Genomic DNA, 26,648 nt, shown 5'->3' with positions numbered 1-26,648 from the left:
TCCATGCGACCCTCAACTTTAACAAGATTCCCAGTCCCTGCACTGACCACACAGCCACACAGCATGATGGAACCGCCACCAAATTTTACTGTAGGTAGCAAATGTTTTTCTTGGAATGCTGTGTTCTTTTTCAACCATGCATAACGCCCCTTGTTTTGCCAAAATAACTCTATTTTAGTTTCATCAGTCCACAGCACCTTATTCCAAAATGAAGCTGGCTTGTCCAAATGTGCTTTAGCATACTTCAAGCGACTCTGTTTGTGGCGGGTGCAGAGAAAAGGCTTTTTCTGCATTACTCTTCCATACAGCATCTCCTTGTGTAAAGTGCGCTGAATAGTTGAACGATGCACAGTGACACCATCTGCAGCAAGATGATGTTGTAGGTCTTTGGAGCTGGTCTGTGGGTTGACTGTGACTGTTCTCACCATCCTTCACCTCAGCTTATCTGAGATTTGCCACTCTTCAGAGAAGATGCAAAGAGGAGAAACACAATTGGCCTCCTTAAATACCATTTCTCATGATCGGATTCACCTGTGTATGACTAATTGGTGCTAAAAGTATTGAAATCAATAAAATGACAAGAGTGCCTAAATTTATGCACATGCCCAATTTTGTTTAAATAATTCTTGCAGACTTTCTGTAAATCATATAAACTTTATTTCACTTCTCAAATATCACTGTGTTTGTCTGCTATATGATATATTTAACTGACATTTCTTATCCAAACAACCAATGATTTATAAAGGAAAATTATGAACATTTACAGGGGGGCCCAAAAATTTGCATACCACTGTATACTGTCATGGACTAACTGTATATCAGTGAACCCAAACGCAACAGGGGGTAGTATGTGAGCACAAAACAGAATAAAGACGACACTGATGATAATATGAGGAGGATTTCACTGCAGGTAAACATCAATCCAAAGATTGTCTGATAGCTAATTCTTTGAAGGTTATGCTGCCAGCTGATATTGATTTTTTCACCCATCATCCATCCATTTTCTACCACTTTATTCTCCACATGGGGGTTCATTATATCTACTGCCTCTTTCCTGTTTGTCACACTGCCATATGTTAAAGGTATTGCAGAACACATCCAAATACCACATCAACACTCCAGTCAGACACCCCAAGGACGAGATACAACCAGACAATAAATGAAACATCATCTACGAAATCCCTTGCCTGTCATGCAATAACGTGTACATCGGGGAAAAGGCAGATTCTTCCATAGATGCAAAAAAGAACACCAGAAAGAATGCGAAAAACAAACAGAAAAGAGACACACAAGATCTGAAAAACAAAAAGCATATCAGGAAATGTTCAAATCAGCCGTTGCAGATCAGTGCAAACGACAGAACCACGTAATGAATCGGGAAGAGGACCAGAGTCATTCGTGTAGAAGAAAACCGATACCAACGGTGGATCCTGGAGGCAGTGGAGATAAAGAAACATGCAAACAGCACGATGAACTGGGATGAGGAAGTGTACATGGCATTAGCCAAATCCTGGGACAAACCACAGGTCAAAGGCTAAGGTGCCCCTAAGCTAGGTACCTAACTACCATTGCCCCAAGACACATTTGTGCTGCCCAGTGCTCTGATATGCACAGTTTGTGTTTGCTGCTGACTCAGGATGGGTTAAATGAAGTAACATTCACTATCACTGACTGCTGTGTGTGCAAATATAATAAATTCTTCTAAAATAATGTTTTTTTGGGGGTGATGTGACAGTGGGAGACCGTAGCAAAAGCAACAACCCAGGTTGAAGTAAACCCTGAACACGTGGAGAAAAACAACGATTCACTGTCACATTACCGTCAATGTTAAGTCTCCAGTTTACCCAAGCCAATCTGCATGTGTTGGAATGTAGGAGGAAGCCAAAGTGCCTGGAGAAAACCCACACACACACTCACAGAGAGGAGCACTAACCTCCACACAGGGAGATTCTAAAAAAGTGATATATTCTGGAAGATCCAGGCACAGATGCAGAGTGTTGGAAATAATGACATTCATCCTGGAATGACACATGGTTCAGAGCTGTTCAAAGCGAACTTAATACACATATTGGATGCTCCACAGCAGCTCCCGGCCCAGAAATTTGTGTCAGGCCCAATTCCCACAGCAGGAAAAGGAAATTAATCTTTCGGCCACTTGCTTCTATTAAATACTTGGCTTCCCTCTGCAAACACTGCTCAAGAAGTGAGCTTCAGTGACAAATTCAACCTGGTCTGGAAGCAACAGACTGTTACAGGAAGGAGTTGGCTTATTTAAACAGAGTAAAAGTCCATAGGCTTACTGTCAACTTAATCTGTCGCCTCCAGCACCGTTGGGGTGGAATTTGTCAGCAAAATATGAGGAAAAAAAAGTTTCTCTAGCGAGGACAACACTAGCTCTCTGTTCCACTCTGAAACTGTTTTCAGACATAAACTCTGGACATAAGAATTTATCCATCCATCCATTCATTCATCCATCTTCTACCGATGATCCGAGGTCGGGTCTCGGAGGTAGTAGCTTGAGCAGAGAAGCCCAGACTTCGTCCAGCTCTTCTGGAATCTGGAGGTGTTCCCAGACCAGCAGAGAGACATAGTCTCTCCAGCAGGTCCTGGGTCTTCCCCAGGGCCTCCTATCAGTGGGACGTACCCAGAACACCTCACCAGCGAGGCGTCCAGGAGGCATCCATCTGGCTCTCTACTCTGAGCCCCTCCCGGATTACTAAGCTTCTCACCCCATCTCTAAGGGAGAGCCCGGACAACCATGAGGAGGAAACCCATTATCGGCCACTTGTAGGGTTAGGGTAAGTAGGTTTTACGCAATAATTTAACCACAGTATGGTCTTATAGTCATGTAGTCGCAAAAACTATTTGCAAACATCTTAAGGAATAATTGTAATGAATTTTTGAAATTGAGGAAATGATCCATTTGCCCTGATGCACTTTGACAGTGAGGTGACTTTATTTAAAAAAACCAAAAAGTATCTTGAAATGACTTGAAATGTTCTATAATTATAGTTAGCATCACCCTGAACAAGGATCATTTGAAAACACAGCACTACACTGTGTTTCACACACAGACAGTGTAGCAAACATGTCTACAGGTAAATATGGAACAGTGCTATGTTAACGACTGGTTCAACGTGAGGCAAATGAGACAGAAGTGCAATCAACAGTAGAGAAGTAGCAGCGTTACAGAAATAAGTAATCACTTTCCAGGAGCCACTTCAGAGCCTCTGTGGGCGTCTGTAATTGGCTGCGTGTGCAGCTCAGTGTGCACTGAGATTTAACCATAAACAGCCCAGGTCCAGGGGAAGCATGAGGAAAACTGAGCACTCTAAAGGAAACCATACATTTACGGAGAGAGAGCAAGTAAAATCTGAGCCAGCTGGCAGAAATCTGTTGTTTTTTCCAATAGTGTTATGATTTACCGCCTTCACATGTGACTCTGTTATACTGCCGAAAAAAAACAAGATTCTGGACCAGGTCCATAAATGATTGTGATCTCAGTCAAAATAAAGTAATTTCCCAGGAAGTGGGAAGAGAGTTTGGGAAGAACAGTTTACTGCTTATTAGATAATCAAACACTGGAGGTTGTGGATATAATGAGAGTCTCCAGGGAAATAAGGTTGTTTTTCCAATTTTACTGTGAAATGAGGCAATATTTTAACAGTGCATGCTCTGATGTTGGAGCGTTATACTGCACTTCACCAACAAAAAAAAAAACAAATGACATTCACACACAAATTAACTGCAATCGTGAGGTATTAAAAACTTGCAAACGAGTATAAAACAACGGGGCTGCGACGATGTTTGCCGCCAACTAAATTAATCGTCAGCTATTTTGATAATCGCTTAATTTTCAGCGCCTTAAATGTGAGTTTTTTCTGGTTTCTTTGCTAAATAATAACAAAGAAATCAATTAAAACTGAATCATTTTGGTTTGTGGACAAAACATTAACACAGAACATCATCATTTCCAGGTTTTGAATCCACATTTTTCAGCAATTTCTAACATTTCACGGACCAAAAAAAATACTCGATTGATCGAATAAATAATCAACATATTAATCGATTATGAAAAACAATCATTAGTTGCAGCCGTACTGCCAGTCCTTTCCCAATTTAGCATCAAACATGTGAATTAAACGTCATAAACAAACTGTGAAAAAAGACGTTTGGTACTAAATTTGAAATGAATGTAATTTGTCATTTGAAAATACAGTTTTTTTGTGTGTGGGAACGTAGTTTTTGGAGCGACAGGGCTGGAAATAATGTGGTATTTTGTGTGTATTCGTGTTTCAGACGACGACGCACGCTGACCTTTAGAAATGTTCAAGGATAATTGAAAAGGCCATCTATCATTTTGTGTTGTGCACTCACATTATCTAACTTGGACACGCCGTGACATAATGGTTTTAGAAAATGTGTTTGTGTGTGTGTTTCGACAAGAAGAAAATGTCTTTACATCCTGTGTCCTTTTACGTCTTGAATGGAACAAGTTTTCCTGTCAATAATACAATATCACATGTATTTTTTTGTGAAATTGTGCTGAAGCTCTGTGTCATTTTTTAGCTTTTCTTTATTTGAAGAAAACTAATTGTAATTGTGTCAGATTTGGCAGCAATGTAAATGTAACATGGTTCAGTCCCATTGAACAAGTTCACATGTTGGATTGTGTCATGTTTACTAAAAGCAGGTAAAGTTCTATACAGATTCTTCCGGATCCAGTGGATCAAAATCTAAAGGTGCTGGTATGAAAAACGTGACCATGTCTTTAAAAAAGATGACTCAGTCATGTTTTTGTGGTCCGCCTCAGTCTAAGTACAGGAGAAAAAACACTCTATATTGACTTCTGCACTCATTGCTACGTCACAATGAGACATTCCTGGAATTGTCTTTTGCGGAATGTCTCATTGTGACGTAGCAGGTGAGGGCTATAGTATCCAGAACAGCAGAAGTTCGCAAAATGTTCTATTCTTGGCTGCTCATTGCAGCACAGAGTTCTACACAAACTACCAGCATTTTATATAATATATAAAATGTATATATTATGTACATTTTATATATGATGGCAATGTGCCGGCTAGAGTCGGCAAATAATGGCTTTTCCAAATGCTAACTGCTGTTAGCTGATGGAGCCTCAGTGACGCTGATGTAGTTTCCTGTGTCTCATTTGCATTTAAAGAGACAGGCACTCAAAAGCAAGCGTTCTGAACAGGGCTGTTTTGGCAGGGTGATTGAACTGCTGCGGTGCTTCATCCTTAAGGTATTTTGACCAAAGCATGTCACAGACATTATCATTAGAACACCAGGGAACTAGGTTAACTTGGAGAAATAGGGTATAATATGAGTCCTTTAAGTCTTGGTGGAGGTCTGAACTCTCTCTCTCTGAGTGATCTTGTATTCCGTTGCATTACTTGCACGAGTAAACACAAATTATAGAGCCGCCGCAGCTGTGCGTGAGTAATGTGACGTGAAAAATCACTTTGTGTTTCGCTGTGACTGAACAAGAAAACGGTGCTGATCTCATTGTCTCTGCATTTGTTCTCCACGTCAGTCTCTCAATCTAAACCTCAACCTCTGTCTGAAACTTTGTTCATATTATAGCTGTAAATGAAGGAAATATATACAGCTGTATATTCACAGCAGAACACTAACATGCTCGAGGAGTTGGTGATAAAGGTAAGAGTTTAAAACGCTATACGGTACATTTTCATGGCAGAGTGACTTGTAATAGTGTGCTTTTATTTCCAATCTGTGCAGCAAATGCCTGATCCTGCACTTTTTGTGACTTTGGTGAGCTGATACCATTTCCTGTGAGAAGTGTTGTGCTGAGTTTAATCAGCGGCTTAAACAGCCAGAAGAGTAATGCCAAAAAGTGTCAAAAAAATAAGAATATCACTTGTGATTCGGGAAGCTGAGGGACCACGAGGTGTGTACAGCAAGTCTCAGTGCAGCGAGTGGGACGGCGCGGGCTGAGCTACGGTCAAGTGATTGATGGGCTCGGTTTTCTGCGCTTCAAAAAACCACTTAACCACTCGAACTCGCGGCACGACAGAATTCCACAAGCTGCTGTCGCTAAGCAGAGGTTAGACTGTGGTGCTCTTTATGAAACTTTTTTTCTGTGGGGTCATCAGTCCTGTGCACCTTCACACAAACTACAATATACCTCGATTTTGAATTATTAATATATCTGTACCGGAGCCTCAGGAGTGTGGATTTGGGGCAACATCCAAAAACAATCTGCGTCCATGCGAGAAGCACCCGGAGTTTTCAAACGAAAATGACCAGGCAAGCTTTTTTTTTTTTGGCAGGCTCTAAAATGCTGTGGTAATGTGGACGATAAATCCAGAGCAGAACTTCAACTGGACATGATGAACCAAACAACCTGAAATTGCGGCTACATCCTCATGTTTTCAATTGAAAACTGCATTTTTCAAACAACACAATCCATGAGCAGCCCTGGAATTTTCGAACTAAAATGAATCCAGTACAGGGGTGTAACGGTTCTGAACCTAAACCAAAGTCAAATCAAAGTATTGGTACTTTTACTTGAGTACAATATTTTAGTACTTTTTCCACCTCTGAAACTTGGCACTGCACTTAGTCGTGTACCTGTAGCAAGACACCCGTGAAGTTTGAAATCAATCAGACCATTGGTTAGAGAGATATGCCAGAAACTTTAAAGTTAAAGTTATTTATTTAGACAATGCAGACTGGTTTTAAGACAAATGTTTATGTTGTTGTATTCAGATTAATATAATTGTTTATTTTGGTCTAAGACGTTTTATACTAGTAATGTTCATGCTCTTGATATTGCAATGCAACAATTGTTTAATAAAAGCCAGACATTTTTTCTGGACGTTTTCCAAAAGGTTTTTCAGTATGTTTTTAAAAACAGAGTTTTATACCGAACCTTGAGTCAGAATCGTGGGTTTGGTGAACCGTTACACTCCTAGTTCTTCATTTAGTTTATCTGGGAGGTTTTTGAACACCACCTGGTAGATCTATGGAAGAAGGTGCATCACAAACAGCACTGAAGAAGTTAAACTTGCTCTTACCTGCAGTCCTGCCGTGGGTTGGCCACGTATCCTGGGAAAGCCCCGTCGGTGATGTCCCGGCACATTTTGCTGTCTCTGTCTGACGGCAGCAGAGTCCCCGCTCGCACCATCAGACCCAGGCAGTGGTCAAACGTGTTCCTCTCCTCTGGACCGTCCTCCGTGAAGAAACAGTGGCCCAGCACGTCGTAGCCCACCACGTTCTTTACCTGGGAGTGGAAAAGACACCGTGATGGTGAAACTGATGCATAATAAAAAGAAACAACTCCTCCTTTAGCAAACATGTTGGGAAACTCTGAAGGCCATTGCGTAGTAATCTCACACACTCATTTTCTTTGGCTTTATCCTTCACATGAGGGTAAATCTAGAGTGTCCAGTCAATATAATCCCAAATGTTGCATGTTTTTGGATTGTGGGAAGAAGTTAGACGACTCAAGAGAGCGAACATGCAAACTCCTTATAGAAAGACATTCGGTCTAACTGGGTTTTGACCTGTGACCCTCTTGCTGTTAGGCAACAATGCCAGCCACTGTACCACCAAGCTATCACTTCAAAACATTCAACACTCTGAAAGGTTTATCAGTTCAGGTTGCTGAAAAAAAAAAAAAAGCAAGGCTCTGTAAAGCAAGGCTGTTTGCCTGAAAAGGCTTTAAGTAAGTAAGTAGTTTATAGTGCCATCTAGAGGAGAGGCTGAAATCTACAACAAAGAACTGCTCCTCTGCTCACCCCCTCCCTTCCCTGAGCGCTACGGTATCCTCAGTCGGTCAAATGTCGTCCTCGTCGTCTTTCTCCGTGTCAGCAGACGAGGTTCGTGAGGCGGGAGAGAGGGCGGAGCTACAGCGGCCGTAGCAGACGAAGCGGAGAGAGTGGAGGCGGGACTTCCGCTACAAGTAAAGAGACGATTGATTTGTTCTCTCGCGTTTGTCCTTACAGGCTCCGGTAGAAACATGGCGTCTCGCTGCTAACAGTGGCTATGCAACCACGGCCCGCGACCGTGGTATTTTACATGACTTTTTGAAACACTACGAAAATGAATCAAAAAATATTATACATCGACTAGACAATGCAGGAGCACATAATATGTATAAAAAAGTGGATTTTGGGTTATATAAACCCATAAATACTACACAGTATCCTTTTAAAACAATCTTAAAGGAATAATTCACTTATACAAACACAATCATTGGTTGCTTGTAAACTCACATAAATGTCACACACTGAAAGGCTAAATGAGTTCCATTTTCCACAGGAATTCACAAGTCAGATAACAAGATGGACTCGGCCAAGTCTTTGGGAGTACAGAGAACTATAAAGCAGAAGAGGACAGACGGCACTGCGTTTATGACTTATTAAATTGGACACAAAAAAAGACAGGAGCGCTAAAAAGACACTAAAAGCTACAGCTGTCACTCGCTGCTGACGCTTGGAGCAGCCATCTTGAATCGTAAAAAAATTTGAGGCATGAGGAGTTTGTAAGAGTTGAGGACTAGGGATTACAACTTCAGGGGCATTCCTCATGAAAACTTCCTACTTGTATCTGGGAAATTATGACCGCTGAGTACATTTGGAAAACACTGTGACACTGATCTATCTGATCTAACCAGTGGATGAAAATGCACAGAAAGACTTGGTTTTGCAGCTTAAATCAAAAGTTTTTCTTCACTTGTCCCTTTTGCGATCGCCACAGCGGATCATCAATCTTGTCCTCTACCTTGTGTCCTCTTCTGTTACACCAACTGTCCTCGTGTCCTCCTCCTCCACAACATCCATGAACGTTCTCTGTGATCCTCTGTCCTCTGCACATGACCAAATCATCTCAACCTCGACTCTCTGGCCGTTTAACCTGAGCTGTCCCTCGAATATGCTCATTTCTAATTTCCCAGCGGAAATCTCAGCATCTTCACTGCTGACATACAAAAAAACACAAACGGCTGCTGAGATACTGCTATACTTCAGAGAACAATGCTCCTTTCTTGTGTCTTCCACTTCGTTTCATTTGCATTGCGAAGAAGTGACATTGCGACTCTGCCGTCCTTCTTCTCCGGGCACAGACTCGGGAAGTGGATTCTATTCCCTAAGATGACACTTTAATCATTCTAATGAAGGTTCACGAGAAGCATTAGCTGTAAATGCCTTTTATGCCTCCACATTTTTGGGCCCATTGAACATGAACATTAAGGACCTTACTTGGCAGCGTTGGCTGACTTCCTGCTGACTCCCCCGCTCGCTAATGGCTTTAGATTGTGACATTTCTGAGTCGTCGTGCCCCCCTCAGATCCTGCTCCCCCCCCCCCACCAGAAATATATGCATTGTTTTTTTTTTTTTGTCGTTTCACTTGTAATGAGCTTGAAAGAAATAATTGGCCACTTACTGCTCTAATTACTCAAAGTGCATTGACAGGATTGCTGCTCTGTACATATCTTGGAACAAGCAAAACTACAGCAACAACAAAACACATTTTCACATCGCAAACTTCTTATATTCTTTAATTTCTTTCGGAAGAAGCACTGGACATGTCAACACAAGCTGTGCGCGAGCTGAAGTGTGTGACTGTCCAGCTTATAATCCCTAAACTGTAGTGTACAAACCCTGGCTTTTTAAAGCGGAACTAGACCGGAAGTTCCTATTAACGCTGTTTTTTTAGTGTGTATCTGCGTCATTACCTTGTTTATGAAGCCCTGATGGTTCGAAAACAAACAGTTCAGACATTGCTGAGAACGTTGTGTTTTATTGTAATCTCGGGGCTCAACAAGATCACTGAAAATCCCGTAATAGTTACGTAAGCAGCGGTTCTCCTGAACAACCGATCGTCCTGCTCCGGGCACTAGTGCGCGCACATCCGGTTGCGTACCATTGAACCGCAGAAGAAGAATAACGTCCGTTGTGGAGGTGTTTCACGAGCAACAGTGTCTTCTGACTGTGGTCTGACTCCGGTTTAAAGTCATAAAAGGGACTGTGGCGGGGAGTCGCGAAGAAGCTATTTTTAAACACTGTTAAAACAATGTTTTGATAATGAGGAGCAGTGCATCCACCGTTCCAGAGGGGGGCGCTGCGCTTCTGAGAACGGATGTGCTGGATAGTACTGGCCAATCACAAGACTCTGTCTTCTGGGGGTGAAAGTTCACTCTGAAATCTCGCAGCAGAAAAACACCGTCAGAAAAGAGGATTTCTATCGGCTCGTTTACAGAAACTAGGAGGTTTTTGACCATAAAAACAAGTTAATATATGTAAGTAGACCTCCATAACTAACATTTATGTGCAACAGGACCACTCTATGTCACCTTTAAAGGGTTAGAAATGTCAGGTCAGGTAAAGAATGGTCAAGCAAACAAAAAAGGACCATAAACAAGGCCAAACAGACGCAGGTGAATCTCACGTGAGGGAACACAAGAAAAGACGAAAACGTTTTGACTTTGACTAAAAACTTTTTACCAACAATAATGGTATGTGAATGACAAAATATGACAAAGTTAACACTAAAACTTTTAATCAGGTCCTTTAGAATCCTGTGTTGGCGTTTGTGAGGTTGCTCCAACTTTCCTAGCAGGATATGCGACACAACGGTGGCACTTCTGTTGAAAATTCTGACGATAAATTTTCATATTCCGACTTCCACATACAACTGGAATGCACCATAAATCAGCAAATCTTCTCATCCGGAACTGAATTAAAAAAAATAACTTAACTATGGTATGAATTTTAAACTGACCAGTAGTCCGTTGGAGGAGTGGATGGTCACACAGCGGGAGAAGGAGTGGTGGATGGACAGATCGCTGACGAAGGTGGGCGGGTTGTAACCTCCCCTCTCGTCCACTTCTCCGTTCATGTGGAAATGGACGGGATAGTGTCCCATCGTCTGCTGACCCATGTGCAGCAGCTCAATCCCCGAGACGTGAACGGCCCCGAAGCCTCGCTCCACCTGAGGACAGAAGATACACGATAAACGCCGAATCACTGAATCGTACAGTATTATTATCTCAACTTATTTCAGCTACTTTTTCCGGACATTCTCCAGAGTTTGGCGAATGCAGCCACACATTGACTTAGTCAGACTTTCAAAACAGCGGGAGAACTTCTGGAGCATCGAGGTGAGGAGCTGGTGTTTACAGGTCATGTGTGGAGGAGGCGAGGCCAACATGGTAGACCAGTGGAAAGATATTTATACACATTTTTCATTTTTATACCTCAATATAACAGTCTTCATTGCTTTATATTTCTTTTTCTTATATTTTTATTAACTCCACATTCAAATTGTTCCATAGTTTTGACTCCAAATAAATACACAATAAATGTCGGACGTATTCAAATAATTGTAATACAATTGTTCCTCTTAAATTATCACCTCCCTCCCAATGAATAACTGGAACTGCGAACGACATCACGTCAGAGTTCACCGCGTTCCAGTTGAGAAGTCAGAAACACAAATGTATCTCGGGTTAGCCATTGTTAGCCACGGTAGTCACTAACAGAGCGCTACACTGTATTTTGCTCACACAAAAACAGCGTAGTGACATGTTTACGGTTAGAAATGAAACAGTGCTGTATAATAACGCATGTGTGCGACTGATTTTCTGTGAAATAAATACAACAGAGGTGACAATAACGGTAAAAGTAGCCGTGTTTGTCGTGGAATGTTAATCCTCTGACACCCAGACAGGTCTGTATTTTTATTTCATTTTCATTGTGTAATGTGAAATATTGTTGAATTATTCTAACTAAGGGAAAACACACAAGGGACGTCTCGTCTCCGTCTCGTAGGTCGTCCTTGGATGGGACGAACCTCAGATTTTAAACACATGACAAGACAGTCGACCTTAAGAAGTGACTAATACGCTCTGTCCTACATCAATGAAAGTGAGAGAGCGATGATGACAGGGATGGAACGCTGGAGCACATCGAGGATGAAGTGGCCGGAAAAAATATACTGTAAAGTGCAGAGGAGAGAAGACGAGCTGGAGTGACAACAAATAAAACGCCGCGAGGCAGATGAGCTGAAAGGACATTTTTGAGGACACTTTGAAATGGAGGTCAAAAAAAACATTAGCGAGCAGAAAGAGTGATGAAAAACTGCTTTGTCCCACAGAGCCATGAGGAAACCTCGTCCAAACCGTTATCTTTTTTTTTTTTTTAACTGTTATTTGGGTGAGAAGACGCTCCGGTCTCCTGCTGTTTGTCAAACACTTAGAAAAGAATAATAATAATGATAAGAAAAACATGCTGGAACAAAAGCAGTTTCATGTGTTGATGCTACGCTTCGATCAAACATCCAAAAACAAAACCACAAGGCGACGGGACAAACTGGATACTGATTTTTCATTTGTCTGTTTTAGTTTACACGCACGGTTTAATCAAGCTAAGTTTAAACCGCCTCTGTGGGTGAGCTAACATCAAACACTAATGCTACAGTACAGTGGCTACAGTAGCTGCTAACTAAAATGATGATGCTATGTCATTTAGCGACTGTAGCTGCTAAAGTCAAACGCCAATGCTATTGCATCTTGATTTGGGGGCTGCTAACACAAGTGTTTAGCTTCAGTTTTAGCTAGCATCATACCACCACAACATCCAGGCACAGTAGCAGCTAGCAGCTGTAGCCTCTGTGCTGCATCTCTCTCCATAAGCTAGTGCATATTGACCCAGCACCAACATAACTGTAATCACACATCAGTTAGGACGACAGCTTTACCTTCAAGTGTCCACCGAAAGTGTCAAAGTCGAAGAACTTGCAGGCCTCGTTGCCATAGCAGCCGGGCTGCATCTCTCCCCGGAGGAGGATGTTTCGACTCAGCAGGCCGACCTCTGCCCTCATGTCCACACCGTCCACCTCCTCGCCCATGTGGACAAACTGGGCCTTACCTGCACACACACACACACACACAAGCAAGAAATATTGTTTTTCTATGGTTGTACTGACCAATTTTGTGGACATAGGGTGAATTCCAATTCCTTGCTTAACCCTCAATCTCAAAAATGTGCGCTCCCTCTAGTCCAAGTGCTGTCCCGATTCTCAGAAAAATTAAGTTGAGGGGCAAGTTTAAGGGCTGTATCGCCCTCAATATTGAGATTTTCCGAGACCACCCTTGGGAGCAAGGGCTACCCAGAATGCATTGCGTGTTTTGACAGAACAAAGATGGCGCCGAAAGCAGAGAAACGAGTACGCTACAAATTAAGTATTTTCTTTGTTAATAGAGATATAAAAATGATGAAAACCATTGTATTATCTTAGTTTAGGCCCATATTATGGATTACTGACGTTATTGTTGCGTAACATTTATTTTTATTTTACGATCTTTTGTCAATAGCCGGCCGGTGCAGACAAGCGATCGTTTACTTTTCAATAAGCCGTGGTGTGTGGTAACTGTCAGCTGAATATGTCCGTGGTTGTGGTATTTGTATGAGTATCATCTTATAACTAACTGACAACCTCATAACTTGACTGACAAACGGATCGTAATAAATAATCCTGACGTGTGTTCTTCTTCTTCTTCTTTTTTGGAGTTGACAGACCGGACGCAGCTTTCGCGTTATTCTGCCCCCTACAGTCTGAAGACGTATCTGCATTTAAGGGGTGTCCCATTTCTAAGTGACAAAATAACCCTCAACACTTGGTTTTGAGGGCCAGTTAAGATTAAGGGTTGAGCTTGAGGGTTAAGATTGAGGGTTAAGATAGGAATTGGAATTGGCCCTTAGTCTTCTAGTAAGAAACATTTTACAGAGGAGTTCATGTCTCAATTGCTAGTTTTAGCTCTTCTTCAACAGAATATGATGTCAGTAATGTAAACGATGTTCTCATTTAGAAGAAAACATGACACATATTAGTGGACACCAGCGTGACTGAAAAAATTTGACAGAATTTCTGGTTGCAAAACGTCAACATACAGGCGGCCATATTGCAATTCTAGACCTTTCAAAACAAGAGTTTAGATTCTTATGTGTGACATCACAAATGTCCCACACCAAAGACCATAGAGAAAATTAGCGATTTTACAACACTAAACACACAGGAGTTGTCGATCCACTGCTGCCTCCATCGCTAACTTCAAATTTTGCGTTGTTTTTAATATGATTTTTAAATGCTTTGTTCGGATTTACCTCAGTGACACAAACTGACCACACGAGGCAGCAGTAGACCAGCAGCTACTGTGTCCCTGTGGGCTAAAATTGACAGGTTTCTCCATGGGCTTTGGTGTGGGAACGCGAGTGGTTCCAAACGTCGAGTTTCCACCCATAAAAGGGCCGTTTAATGACAGGATAATGAGGGAAAATTATTCTTTACATTTCTTGTGATTCGGCTGGAAAAACACAGGGGGGCGCTCACAGCGCAGACAGCACTGACCTCACACAGCAACACTTCAAAACCCCAAACTGTCACTTTAACGCTATTATTAGAGCGTGCATTTACCCCACGCTAGGGACAGTGACAGAATGAAAAGAGTCCCGTTGTGCAGCAGGCTTTTTTTTTTTTGATGGATTTAACGAGCTGCCAAAGTTGTCAGAGTCAGAAACAATAAACGGCTGTGACGCAGGACACTCAGAAACAGTCTGAGGTGGTTCAAGCACATGTTTTTCCTTTTTACTAAGAACACGGAGACACTTAGAAAGCTTTAACTTCTAACGTTCAACACACACCCACACCCACACACTCAGTCCCCACTAGTTAAAAAAGCTCCTCTAATATGCATTTTTGCATATTGCAGCTTACAGAAGGCCAATTAATGTCTCGGCGAGGCTGCAGAGAACAAAGATGGGCGAGTAAAAAAAAAAAGGGAGAGTGGAGGCAGAAGAAGCAGAAGAAGAAGAACTCTGCAGACGTGATAAGAGCGCTGTCACTCACTCCTACACGTTCACACCCTGAACCTCACAAATGTGCCGATTAGGAGAAAACAAAGCGAAGAAAGTGTTCAACAACCACACACTTCAGAGCGATGCTTTAGGTTTTCTTTGAAGTGTGACTCTGTGAGGTCGGCGTGAGAGAGCACCAGAGTGGGCAGCAGAAAACCTGCAGTTAGCTAAATTTGTTCTGCCTCTGTTTGGTCTTCATGAAGCAATGGAACAAAATTATTTTTGCTGCGTCGTCCTTTTGATGACTATAATGTCCTGACCGAGGGAGCGTTTGTGCGTGTACAGCAGCAGAGCAGGGGGCGGGCAGGGACTAAAGGCCACATTATACTTCTCTGACTGCGCAATGCGTTATCAGACTAAGCGTGCGGCTTGTGTATTAAGATTACGTATTTATAGTTTGGCATCGACGTTGTCGGCGGTAATCAGCTCCGCCTTTGTGGGCGCTCGGTGCGCACTGTAGCCCGGCACAGAGCGACGATAGGTCGGCCTGTCCTGAGGACCAATCGCAGCCCTTGCCCTCTCCGTTGTCCCTTGACGGAGTGACGGACACTTAAAAAATATTTTGTGCAGACAGAGACGACGCAGAGGCTCTACGACAGGCTCTGCATAACCTACGTAGAGCACTTTATGCAGGAGCATAAATTGGGCTTAAGAAGTGTATAACTCATCATTTGGACGCTGCTTTGTGTTTTAGCTTCCGAGGAATGACTTCCTGTGTGCAGCATAGGAATGACAGTGAGAGTCGTGTGGAGGTGACACAGTAGTTTCATTGGGACGTGACATACTCTGTAAACCGCTCACTCTCCCACACCAAAGTCCACAGAGAAAATCAATATTTTTTGCTCACAGGGAAACAGGAGCTGCTGGTTCCACTGCCGGTCCTTTTTTTTTTTTTTTTTTTTTAACATTTTCTCACATTATGAACCAAACCATTAATCGAGAAAATAATCAACAGATTAATCGACTACGAAAATAATCGCGAGTTGCAGCTCTATCAGGTTATAAATTAGGTTAGGTTTAAACTCAAAGCCTGTGACGACTTCCGATACATTGAGCTGTTGCTCTAAAACTCAGTAGCCAATCAGAAGTAAGCTTCCTAAGGCCCGCCCCCAACAAACAAAAAAACACGGCTCAAAGAACAAACCAGGGAGCGCAGAGAAGTGTATTTTCAAACAATAGAACACAATATTTCTGAATGATTAAATCGATACACAAATCTAATTCTGTAAAAGTAAAACCACGGCCACCATCGGGAGTGAAAAACACTTTGTTCTTACCAAGAAATGATAGCGTTTCTACAATATTTATCACGCTATAACGTGATACTGATCCGCTGCGACAGCAATACGCTTCTGTATTGAATTACACGTCACGTCATCACAGACATAGTATAGCGTCACTACATTAAATGATCGCCAAGTTTTCTGGCCACGTTGCGTGCGTTCGTCTCGACTGCTCGTGCTAACGTTGGCATCGCTGCCGTGGCGAAAAGAAGACGGTGAAAGCTGAGCTGCAGAGACAGGCAGCGTCTGGCTTTATAAAAGAGGTAAATGTCAGGATAGAAATAGAATAATGCTAAATACTGCAGCAGCTACTCCAGCTCCAGGCCATTGATCCACTGCACAACATTTATTTTCCTCACCCATCATCATCGTTTAATGCCTTTTAGAACTGTCAAAAGTTCAACATGTAAAAACCCTGGCACTTGTTATTAGACGCCAACTGATAAATAGCCCTGGGCTTTGTGTGTGTGTGTGTGTGTGTGTGTGTGTGTGTGAACCGCCCTGCCTGTTTGTGCATAACCTCAGGAGCCAGGGGAAGAAAAAAAAAGAGGCTATTATCACAAAAGATGGTGCTTTTAAGAGGCACAAGTGCAGGAATTAATGAAAAGGATTATCGTCAGGGGGGCAGGAGATGTGAGGAGCAGCGTCGTCCCCTCAGGCTCGCAAAAATAGGATTTCCACTTTGGACTTTGTGACGTCAGACGTGCGAAGAGGAGGAGGAGGAAGGTTTTGATGGAGGTTTAATGGACCTGATCCTCTGACAAACACCAGCAGCTCCTCACGCTGAGGTTTGAAAACAAACAGACTGCAGTCAGAACTCTGTGTTAACACCAGTTTCTCAGTTTGTTAAAAAAAGAAAGAAGACAAAATTCATTTTTTTTCACATGAGTCTGACTGACTGCACATGTGTGTCTGCTACGTGTGTGTGTGTATACTTGTACATATATATAGTACAGTGTATGAGGACTGGGAAAGAGCATGAACCACAGCAAAAACACAGAGGACGTTTATTGTTGTCTGGTCCTCACAACTCACAATTTAAACTTTTTTTTGAGGATAAAGACTTGGTTTTAAGGTTTGTGTTTAAGGTTTTAGGGTAAGAGTAGTAATATCATAATTTAGTACTGATATTTGGACACTTATGTAAACTAATATCATAATTTAGTACTGACTGCTGGACATTATGTAAGTACTAATATAATAATGTAATGACTTCTGAACACTTATGTAAGGACTAATATCATAATGTAGTACTGACTTCTGGACATTATGCAAGTACAAATATCATAATGTACTGACGTTTGGACACTTATGTAATACTATAATAAGTACTAATATCATAATGTAGTACTGACTTCTGGACACTTATGCAAGTACTAATATAATAATGTAGTACTGACGTCTGGACATTTATGTAATACTAAAATAAGTACTAATATCATAATGTAGTACTGACTTCTGGACATTATGCAAGTACAAATATCATAATGTAGTACTGACGTCTGGACACTTATGTAGTACTATAATAAGTACTAATATCATAATGTAGTACTGACTTCTGGACATTATGCAAGTACAAATATCATAATGTAGTACTGACGTCTGGACACTTATGTAGTACTATAATAAGTACTAATATCATAATGTAGTACTGACTTCTGGACATTATCTAAGTACTAATATAATAATGTAGTACTGATGTCTGGACACTTATGTAAGTACTAATATCATAACGTAGTACTGACATATGGACATTATGTAAGTACTAATATCATAACGTAGTACTGACATATGGACATTATGTAAGTACTAATATCATAACATAGTACTGACATATGGACATTATCTAAGTACTAATATCATAACGTAGTATTGACTTCTGGACACTTGTGTAGGTAATAATATTATAATGTAGTACTGACGTCTGGACACTTATGCAAAACGTGTTACAGGTACAACGACTTTAAACTCACTTGTTCATCCACAATATAATAATAATAAATAATAATAATAATAATAATAAATGAGCATTAAATAAATGTGATAAAATGAACAGCTGATTGTTTGAACGATGAAAAGACGTCACAGGACAAAGAAGAGGACATGTTGTGCTTTAAACTTACTTTTGTTACAAAACACCTGAAAGTCTGAGAGTCTGACTGTTTTAAAGGTTATTCTGTAAGTGAAGGAAAAACACATTATTTCACAGCGACTGGTGCGTTTTGTATTTTCCACTGCCTGTTTTTTTTGTTAATGTGCTCGAGCCACTTTTCATTTGCTATGACTTAAACTGCGAAAAACTGCTCCTCCACCTCTTTGCTTTCATTCCCGTGGAAACACTTAGCAACAAAGTGGTTTGGGTTGTTTGTGTTATGAAGGCAAAGTTAGAGTCCACACAGTTCGCCATTTCAATTTGGAAGAAAAGCTCCTCAAATGAAATGGAAAATGTGGTCGTGGACAGTGTTTGACGAGTGAGCGTCCTTCAGTGTCCACCACTCATGACGCACGTGTAACTAACTTACCCACCAGCGGCTATCACCCCCAAATGTATTTTATGACTGGATTTTATCTGAATATGCGGAGGTGAACACTATAATGCAATCATATGGCATTGCACGAAATGTATATTAAGTTTTATTTCTGTCATAAAAACAAAATCTGCTGTGGAGTCTCTATATACGGTATATATTCTTTCAGCTTCTCCCTTTAGGGGTCGCCACAGCGAATCGTGTCCTCCTTTATTCTATTTTATTTTATTTTTGATCAGGGACAGCGTATAAAACATGAGGCTCATTTTTAAAGGTGCCATATGTAAGAATGTGGCCAAAAAACGGTTACTACACTCAAATTCAAAATAAAGAGGTCTTTTTGGTTTCGTTTTCACCGCCATTGTAGCTCAGACATATATGGTAACCTGTGGTTGCTCGGCAACTGAGACTCTACTGACTGCAACAATTGGTAGATGGTAGTAGGTGGCGCCACATGGCTCCACATGCCAAAACATGATTTCAAAACATAAACATGATTTGTGGTCTGCAAAATATTTTTTTTCAATGCAAATATTTTGTCTGTACTGTTGTTGTTGGTGAGTTCAGTTTGTTATATGAACATTATTCCTGAGTCTCTGTGACACATTAGGAGGATTTTATGGTGATTTATGATTTATTACATAATGCACCTTTAAATACCCGTATGGACTCCTCTTTGTCGTTTTCTTGACTGATTGGACGATTGGCCCTATCCCCGCAATTTCTGGTGCTGTTGCTCCATTTAATCTATCATCGTAAACTCTCCTGCGACGTGCACAATGAACATTTAAAAACAGAGTATAAATGGTCCTTAACCTCCACCTCTCCACGCTCTCTTCTACGTGCCTCCCACAGATTACAATCTCATCTGCAAACAACATGACCCACAGTGACTCCAGTCTAACCTCATCTGTCCATCACCTTTGCATACAACAAGGAGCTCAGAGCTGACCCCTGGTGTCATCCCACCTTCACCTTGAAACCACCGGTCACTCTAGCTTCACACTGTCAAAAATGTCCCGAACCACCCTCGCATACTTCTCTGCCACTCCCAACGTCCTCATACAATACCACAGTTCCTCTCTCTATCCACTATCTACTCATTGATCTTCACTTCATTCTTTAACTGAGCTTCAACAACACTTTTCCACACGTTTCTCTGTGGGTGAGTTTTCAATTTCATTCTTTTATTCACTACTCTCTCAGGAGAAATGACATTTAATAGATTTTATGGACGGGACATTGTTAGGTGACCACCTTTCTTCAGAAGAAAGACAAATGAAAAACACACCCGATACAATGAATGAATGATTCACCCTGAGTGCTACTCTGAAGAGAGTTAGAAATAGCATTAGCCTGAGGTGAGTACCGACTCCCACATGTAATGCAGGGAGACAAAATGGCCTAGCAACTGTGAGTAACATACGTTGAAAAATTGCTTTATAAAAGACTGGATCGGGATTCTTTCTGCTCACAGCATCAACTCATACCACAGCTGCACTTTAAAATATGACATGCTACTGCTTCTCTTACCTTGGACCTTGACCTGATTGGATGAGCAAGTAGGGCAGGGCAACAACGTGAACTCTTCGGCCTGGTGCATGGAGAAGTCGGTACTGGCCACCACCACCCGATCCCCCGGGCCCCAGCCCTCTGGTTGGTCATCGAGCTCCAGGATGCTGCTGTTGGACGTCATGGCGATGGACAGGGACGCCTGTGGACGAACTGCAGAGGAAGGTGACGAGAGTTAGAGCAAAAAGGACGCTAACATGTGAGAGAACTCATAAACATGATTTCATTGGCTAGTGTATGTGTTATATTCGTATAACCTTAATCGATTGGCTACCACTTGGAAAGTTGAACATTTCTAAAGCAGCAAACAGTGGCAGCAGCAGCAGCAGCAGCAGCAGCAGAGAGAACAACCTTGTCTGAGACTTTTGTTTTGACCCTGAACTTATAAACGTGAGATTATTGGCTCGCTTAGCATAAAATCGACTTGCTGCTGCTTGACCCACAATGAGCAGTGTTTCAGTTGACGTCTCCACTGCGTGGCTGCAACGCATTCTACATTCAGAAGTTTCCTGTAAGCAACTCTTGTCCATGAAGTTTCTTCAGTTCTGGTCTTCAACTTAACTCAAGCAGCTAACTACTCAAAATGACTGAGAACCTTCACAAACAAGCGGACTCATCATTTTGTTATGTAGGGCCAAGTCAAAACCATATAAGTCCATGAGTTAATGCAGCGTTAGCCACCAGCCTGCTGTGACGTTTGGACTCCACCTCCACTGATGGATGAACAGAACAAACACAACGATAAACCTCGCTCAGACTTCAGAGCATCAGAGCTGACCTTCACTGTCAGACTTGCATAAAAAAACATTTTAGAGAAAATACCAGTACAACAAAAGGCCCCATATTAAAAAGTAGTTTCCTAGAAGAAATGTAATTTCACCTATAACTGCCATGAAGGTTTGTTTTATAATTAATGACCTCAATTAATTATTAAATCATACTATTTTATGTTTTCTCCATAAAAAGATCCTGTATTGATGGGTTTACAGACTATAAATTCAACATTAGTTTAATAAATGAGACATTTCTATCGACAAAACTGACATTTCTGTCATGTAACATTATTATTCATTTGCAACCTTCCTTCTTTTTGAAGGGAAAAGACGGTTGAAGCGGGTTCTCTCCTCACTGTGGATTATGATAATGTGATTTAAGGACTGGCCTCTGCCTCCACTTTTGAACTTTTGGATGCTGATTATCATTCTACCCTGAGGTTTATTATTGCTTATAGAACTCATCCTGTATATATTAAAAAAAAGAGTGTTATGAGAGACATGACAGGCTTATGTATTAGTTTATCTACAAGGCCTTGATTGAGAAACGGAAATCTTATATCACCAGAGGGATTGAAGATCTGCTCTTTGCTCCAATGCTCACAACCTCTTTAAGTCCAATAACGTGAACTAAAAATCTATTTTTCAGGCCTCGAGGCCCAAGTTTAAATCCATAACAACAAAACTTAAAAGAGTGATAATCCTTTTGTATTTAATCATAAAATAACCATAATATGCCGATAGATTAAGAAAACATGTTTGACGATGCACACCCAATAATAAGGTATCTATCTATCTATCTATCTATCTATCTATCTATCTATCTATCTATCTATCTATCTATCTATCTATCTATCTATCTATCTATCTATCTATCTATCTATCTATCTATCTATCTTGTTAGCTAGTGATGCATCTTTCTATCTATCTACCTACCTACCTACCTACCTACCTACCTACCTACCTACCTACCTACCTACCTACCTACCTACCTACCTACCTACCTACCTACCTACCTACCTACCTACCTACCTACCCACCCACCCATCCATCCATCCATCCATCCATCCATCCACCTACCTACCTACCTACCTACCTACCTACCTACCTACCTACCTACCTACCTACCTACCTACCTACCTACCTACCTACCTACCTACCTACCTACCTACCAGGGGGATTAGTCAAACACCTTTTAAACATTTACTTGATTAGTCTGTTTCTCACCTCAATAAATGTGTATTTTTTACCGTTTCATATATTTTAATTTAACCGACTTGTTTGCTTTGTAGCTGTAACTATATTTAAATTGGGCCACTGTGTTATTCTTGCCGTAACTGGCTGAAGGAAAACTTGCTGTAAAAGAGCTCAACACTCGCCCCCCCACCGTTCCTAAATAAACAATAGAACAAATGAAGAAACTTGTTTGTGAAGGAAAATGTGGTCGGACACTTTTGAAACGCGTCTGCGTGCGGTCCGCGTTCACTTGTCCTGCGATTGTGTGAGCGTTTGTTACACAGAATGAATCTCAAGTCCCTCAAATATGTGGGTGGATACCAGACACGCTGCACATGTGCGTGTGGGGTAATTGCGGAGTGATGCAAATGGGTTGTACCCAGTGTCAATCTTCACAAAAGATCACGCCAACATTCCCTTGTGCTCTCCACACAACACACGCACATGCACACTGGGGCGAGCCCAGACAAAGGCCCACGGTTCCCTCGGCGTGGTTGGCTCGCAGCCTGTGAACTCTGAGACGGCTATTTGATAGTGTGTTGCTGCACCATGATACGGGCTCCACACATTCCAACCATAGCAGAATAATTCCCACACACAACACGCTCTGGAGCACAGCCAGCCAATCCGTGTGTACAGTACATAGCATTACTGTACAGTGAGTTATAAGCTACTTATAGAAAGAGAGTATCCTGGATATGTATATTGCTGATTGGTTTGTACTGAAGGGAAAAAAAACAGGTATTCACACAAAATAAACACAGTACTGCACTGGGGAGCAGAAGAACTGATTTTGTTTGTGGGAATTTCAAACGTTAATCCATCACAACCAACGTGCATCTGAACGCAGCTAATGGTGCCTGGACTCGAAAAACTGTGTTATTTTAGAGACTAATTTTAGATGGCTCGATGCTCGTAGAAGAAAATGACCAAGAACATCCATCCATCCATCTTCTACTGCTTGATCCTCCACATGAGGACCCACTCTGTGCCAGCGGATGATGGGTATACCCTGGACAGGTCAACTGTCAATCACCGGGCCACATAGAGACAAACCAGCCACTCTCACACCTACGGCCAATTTAGAGTGGGAGAAACCACAGGCACACACGGGGAGATCATGCTAACTCCGTGCAGAAAGGGCCTTGTTCTGACTGGGTCACCAACCAGGGTCTTGGAGCGCTAACCACTACACCAACCATGTGGCCCACCTGCAGTTGTGAACATACCCAGTTTTCCGCAGAGGAAGCGGACCCTGTAGTTGTGACACAGGCCGTGAGCCTGGTCCTTGTTCAGGCAGACGAAGCCGTAGTCCTTGTCGCTCTTGTGGATCACGTCTCCCGTCTGGTTCCACGGTATGCCGTCGTGAGTTTCAGCCTGACAAAAGGGAAAGACGAGACGTTATTGTGCGAATGTCATGACGTGAAGTGACACTATGCTATCTATTTGACCACAGAAATACCGGTGTCAGTTCTTCGCTGCACTGACTTGGACAATGAGAGAGTCTTTATCACTCCTCATCCTGAATACCTTCTTTTGTGCTGTGTAAATTTGGTGAGTGGAAAATACTTTTCCTCCGAGTCTCTACCCTGTTGTGGTCAGGAAAGTGCTTTCATCCTCTGAAGGCCGGCGCAGAAAGAATGAGAGAGAGAAGGAGAGGCTCCTTTATATTGTGTGTCATGGATTTAACCGAAGATATTTATGATTTAAGTGTCAAGCTTAGCTGTTCAAGTGCGTCCAGACAGATGGAAAGATCGTATGAGATTCTAGAAGTGGCAAATAAACCTCAAAAGAGTCATAAATTAGCACTTAAATACCTTGAAAAGCATTAAAATATGTTAGGTAAACAGCAGTTTGTCATAAAACTGCCACCAAACTGGTGAAAATGTTGCTTTGTCGTTTGACACCACAGCGTTTACATTAATATTCTGGACCCCACTAACCAGTATATGTTTGTATGTCAGTGCATTAGGTAGGAGAGGACAGACTCATACAAAGCAGGTTAACATTACTTATCTACATGTCTGTTGAACGGGAAGTTTAATATCAGTGCGTTTACATTTATATTCTGAATGAGAATGAAACACCAGAATGAGTGTGCGAGTGTGTTCGGCTCCAATGTTGTTATGGTGACATCTTGTTAAGGGGACATCCTGGCCTGGTTATCAATGTTATGGGGAGAGCCTGGTGCATTTTAACCCTGTTATGGGCACATCCTGCTATCAGGACACCCTGGCATGTTTTAACACTGTTATGGGGACATCCTGGCATATTTTAACACTGGTCTGAGGACATCCTGGTGTATTTTAACAATGTTTTAGGGACATACTGGTGTGTTTTAATGGTGTTTTGAGGAGAACCTAATCACATTTATAACCAGAATAAACATCATCGCCCTCATTTCACACCTACAACTAACTCGCGCCATTTTGGGTTCAGAAAAACACATTCCTTATGAACCGTAATTAGGAGCTTAATTTATATGTAAATATTAGCGTACATTTGGTTCAGAAATGTGACCTCACACATTTTTGTGGTTTGTAGAAATGTTTGAGGGCGGCATTTAATCCTGGAGACTCTAAAGTCGTTATGTACACACACCACAGTTATTCAGTTTACTGTCATAGAAACAGATCTCAGTCCTTTTCTATCATGTATTATGCGATGCATTAACTTGTCTTTCTCTTTGCAGGTAAATTAATCTAATTTAGGGAGAGTTAAGCTCCTAAATCCCCTTCTTGCCCTGGTGATTCAGAGGGAGCGTCAGTTTATTTTGGTCTACTCTTTTCATACCGTGTGATGGTTTCATTTTTTGGAACAGCTTTGTAATGATTTTGGAAATTATGCTGACGTATGTTTTTTTTGTACTCGTCTTTGTTGGAACATTTGTTTCCACACAGGTGTTGCCAAAAGACAAGGATGTTGACTTAGTGATTGTTCATGTCATCTGTTTTCGTGAATACTTCTGTCAAGTGTGCAAAGGTTTTTGACAAAAGTCTCATACTTATTTGTAAAAGACATTATCGTACAGAGTGGTCACTCAGTGTGCTTTGTAGACATAAACGAAGTACAAAAAGTCTACAAAAGGTAGGTAGGGAACTCAGTAGAAGCAGGTAGGTAGGTAGCTCGACGTAGGTAAGTAGTTCAATAGAGGTAGGTAGGTAGATAGGTAGGTAGAAAGCTCAATAGAAGTAGGTAGGTGGCTCGATAGAGGTAGGTAAGTAGTACAGTAACTTATTTGGCGTAGTTAGGTAGATAGCTCGATAAAGGTAGCTAGGTAGCTAGCTCGATACAGGTAGGTATGTAGGTAGGTAACACAACAGAAGTAGGTAGGTAGTTCAATAGAGGTTTGTAGGTAACTCAATAGATGTAGGTAGGTAGGTAGGTAGGTAGGTAGGTAGGTAGGTAGGTAGAAAGCTCAATAGAAGTAGGTACGTTGGTTGCTAACTTATTAGGCGTAGGTAGGTAGAAGTGTGTATGTATGTAGGTAGGTAGGCCAAAAGACATGTGTAGGTTGATAGATGTAGGTAGGTAGAAAGCTCAATAGAAGTAGGTAGGTGGCTCGATAGAGGTAGGTAAGTAGGGCGGTAATTTATTAGGCGTAGGTAGGTAGGTAGGTAGCTAGCTCGATAAAGGTAGCTAGGAAGCTAGCTTGATACACATAGGTATGTAGGCAGGTAACACAACAGAAGTAGGCAGATAGGTAGTTCAATAGAGGTAGGTAGTTAACTCAATAGATGTAGATAGGTAGGTAGCTAGAAAGCTCAATAGAAGTCGGTAGGTCCGTCGCTAACTTATTAGGCGTAGGTAAGTAGGTAGGTAGGAGTGTGTATGTATGTAGGTAGGTAGTCCAAAATACATTTGTATGTTGATAGACGTAGGTAGGTAGTTCAATAGAGGTAGTAGGACCAGGATTTAAACAGGGTTAAAGAAACTGATGAATGATATCAAAACAGATGATGTGTTTGTCGATTGGTGGTTGATTAATTGATTAATTTTCTCTGTGAAATCCCATGTGTCACACAGCTTCAGTAACTGAAACCCATGTTATCTGTCAACAAACGGCTGGTTGTGGACGTGGAAAGGTTCTTGTCACACATCCAGTCCACTTTCTGAAACACTTTCCCATGACCAACATCAAAGTCGCCCTTTTACATGGAAACTATGAAAGTAAATGACTCCTGTTCTGTGCAGCGGTTTTCATAGTTCATAGCACACGTGGTGACATAAACACAGTGTTGATGTCTGCAGCGGTTACCAGATCTCCTTGTTTTTGCACATGGCTGCATATGTTTAACGGAGCTCCAACGTCTCCAATTTTTCTGCCGTCACCGTTTCTGACATTCTACACAAAAAAA

At 41.6% G+C, this 26,648-nt stretch overlaps 1 protein-coding gene across 1 annotated transcript in view; it reads right to left on the bottom strand.

Annotated features, from left to right (window-relative positions):
• Positions 1-26,648, bottom strand: part of cemip (cell migration inducing hyaluronidase 1) — a gene marked incomplete at its 5' end in the record, with an annotated part of 92,552 nt that overhangs the window by 33,270 nt on the left and 32,634 nt on the right. The window contains 5 exons of the mRNA XM_083901126.1: positions 7,059-7,264; positions 10,766-10,975; positions 12,743-12,912; positions 20,243-20,434; positions 23,520-23,667. Of these exons, the coding sequence (XP_083757252.1) occupies positions 7,059-7,264; positions 10,766-10,975; positions 12,743-12,912; positions 20,243-20,434; positions 23,520-23,667 (926 nt within the window). The remainder of the gene's footprint in view (positions 1-7,058; positions 7,265-10,765; positions 10,976-12,742; positions 12,913-20,242; positions 20,435-23,519; positions 23,668-26,648) is intronic.

This window comes from Microchirus variegatus (genome assembly GCF_963457635.1).
Source record: "Microchirus variegatus genome assembly, chromosome: 14".
NCBI lineage: Eukaryota > Metazoa > Chordata > Actinopteri > Pleuronectiformes > Soleidae > Microchirus > Microchirus variegatus.
Note: the sequence above shows the minus strand (reverse complement) of the source record. Positions and strands in the feature narration are given on the sequence as shown.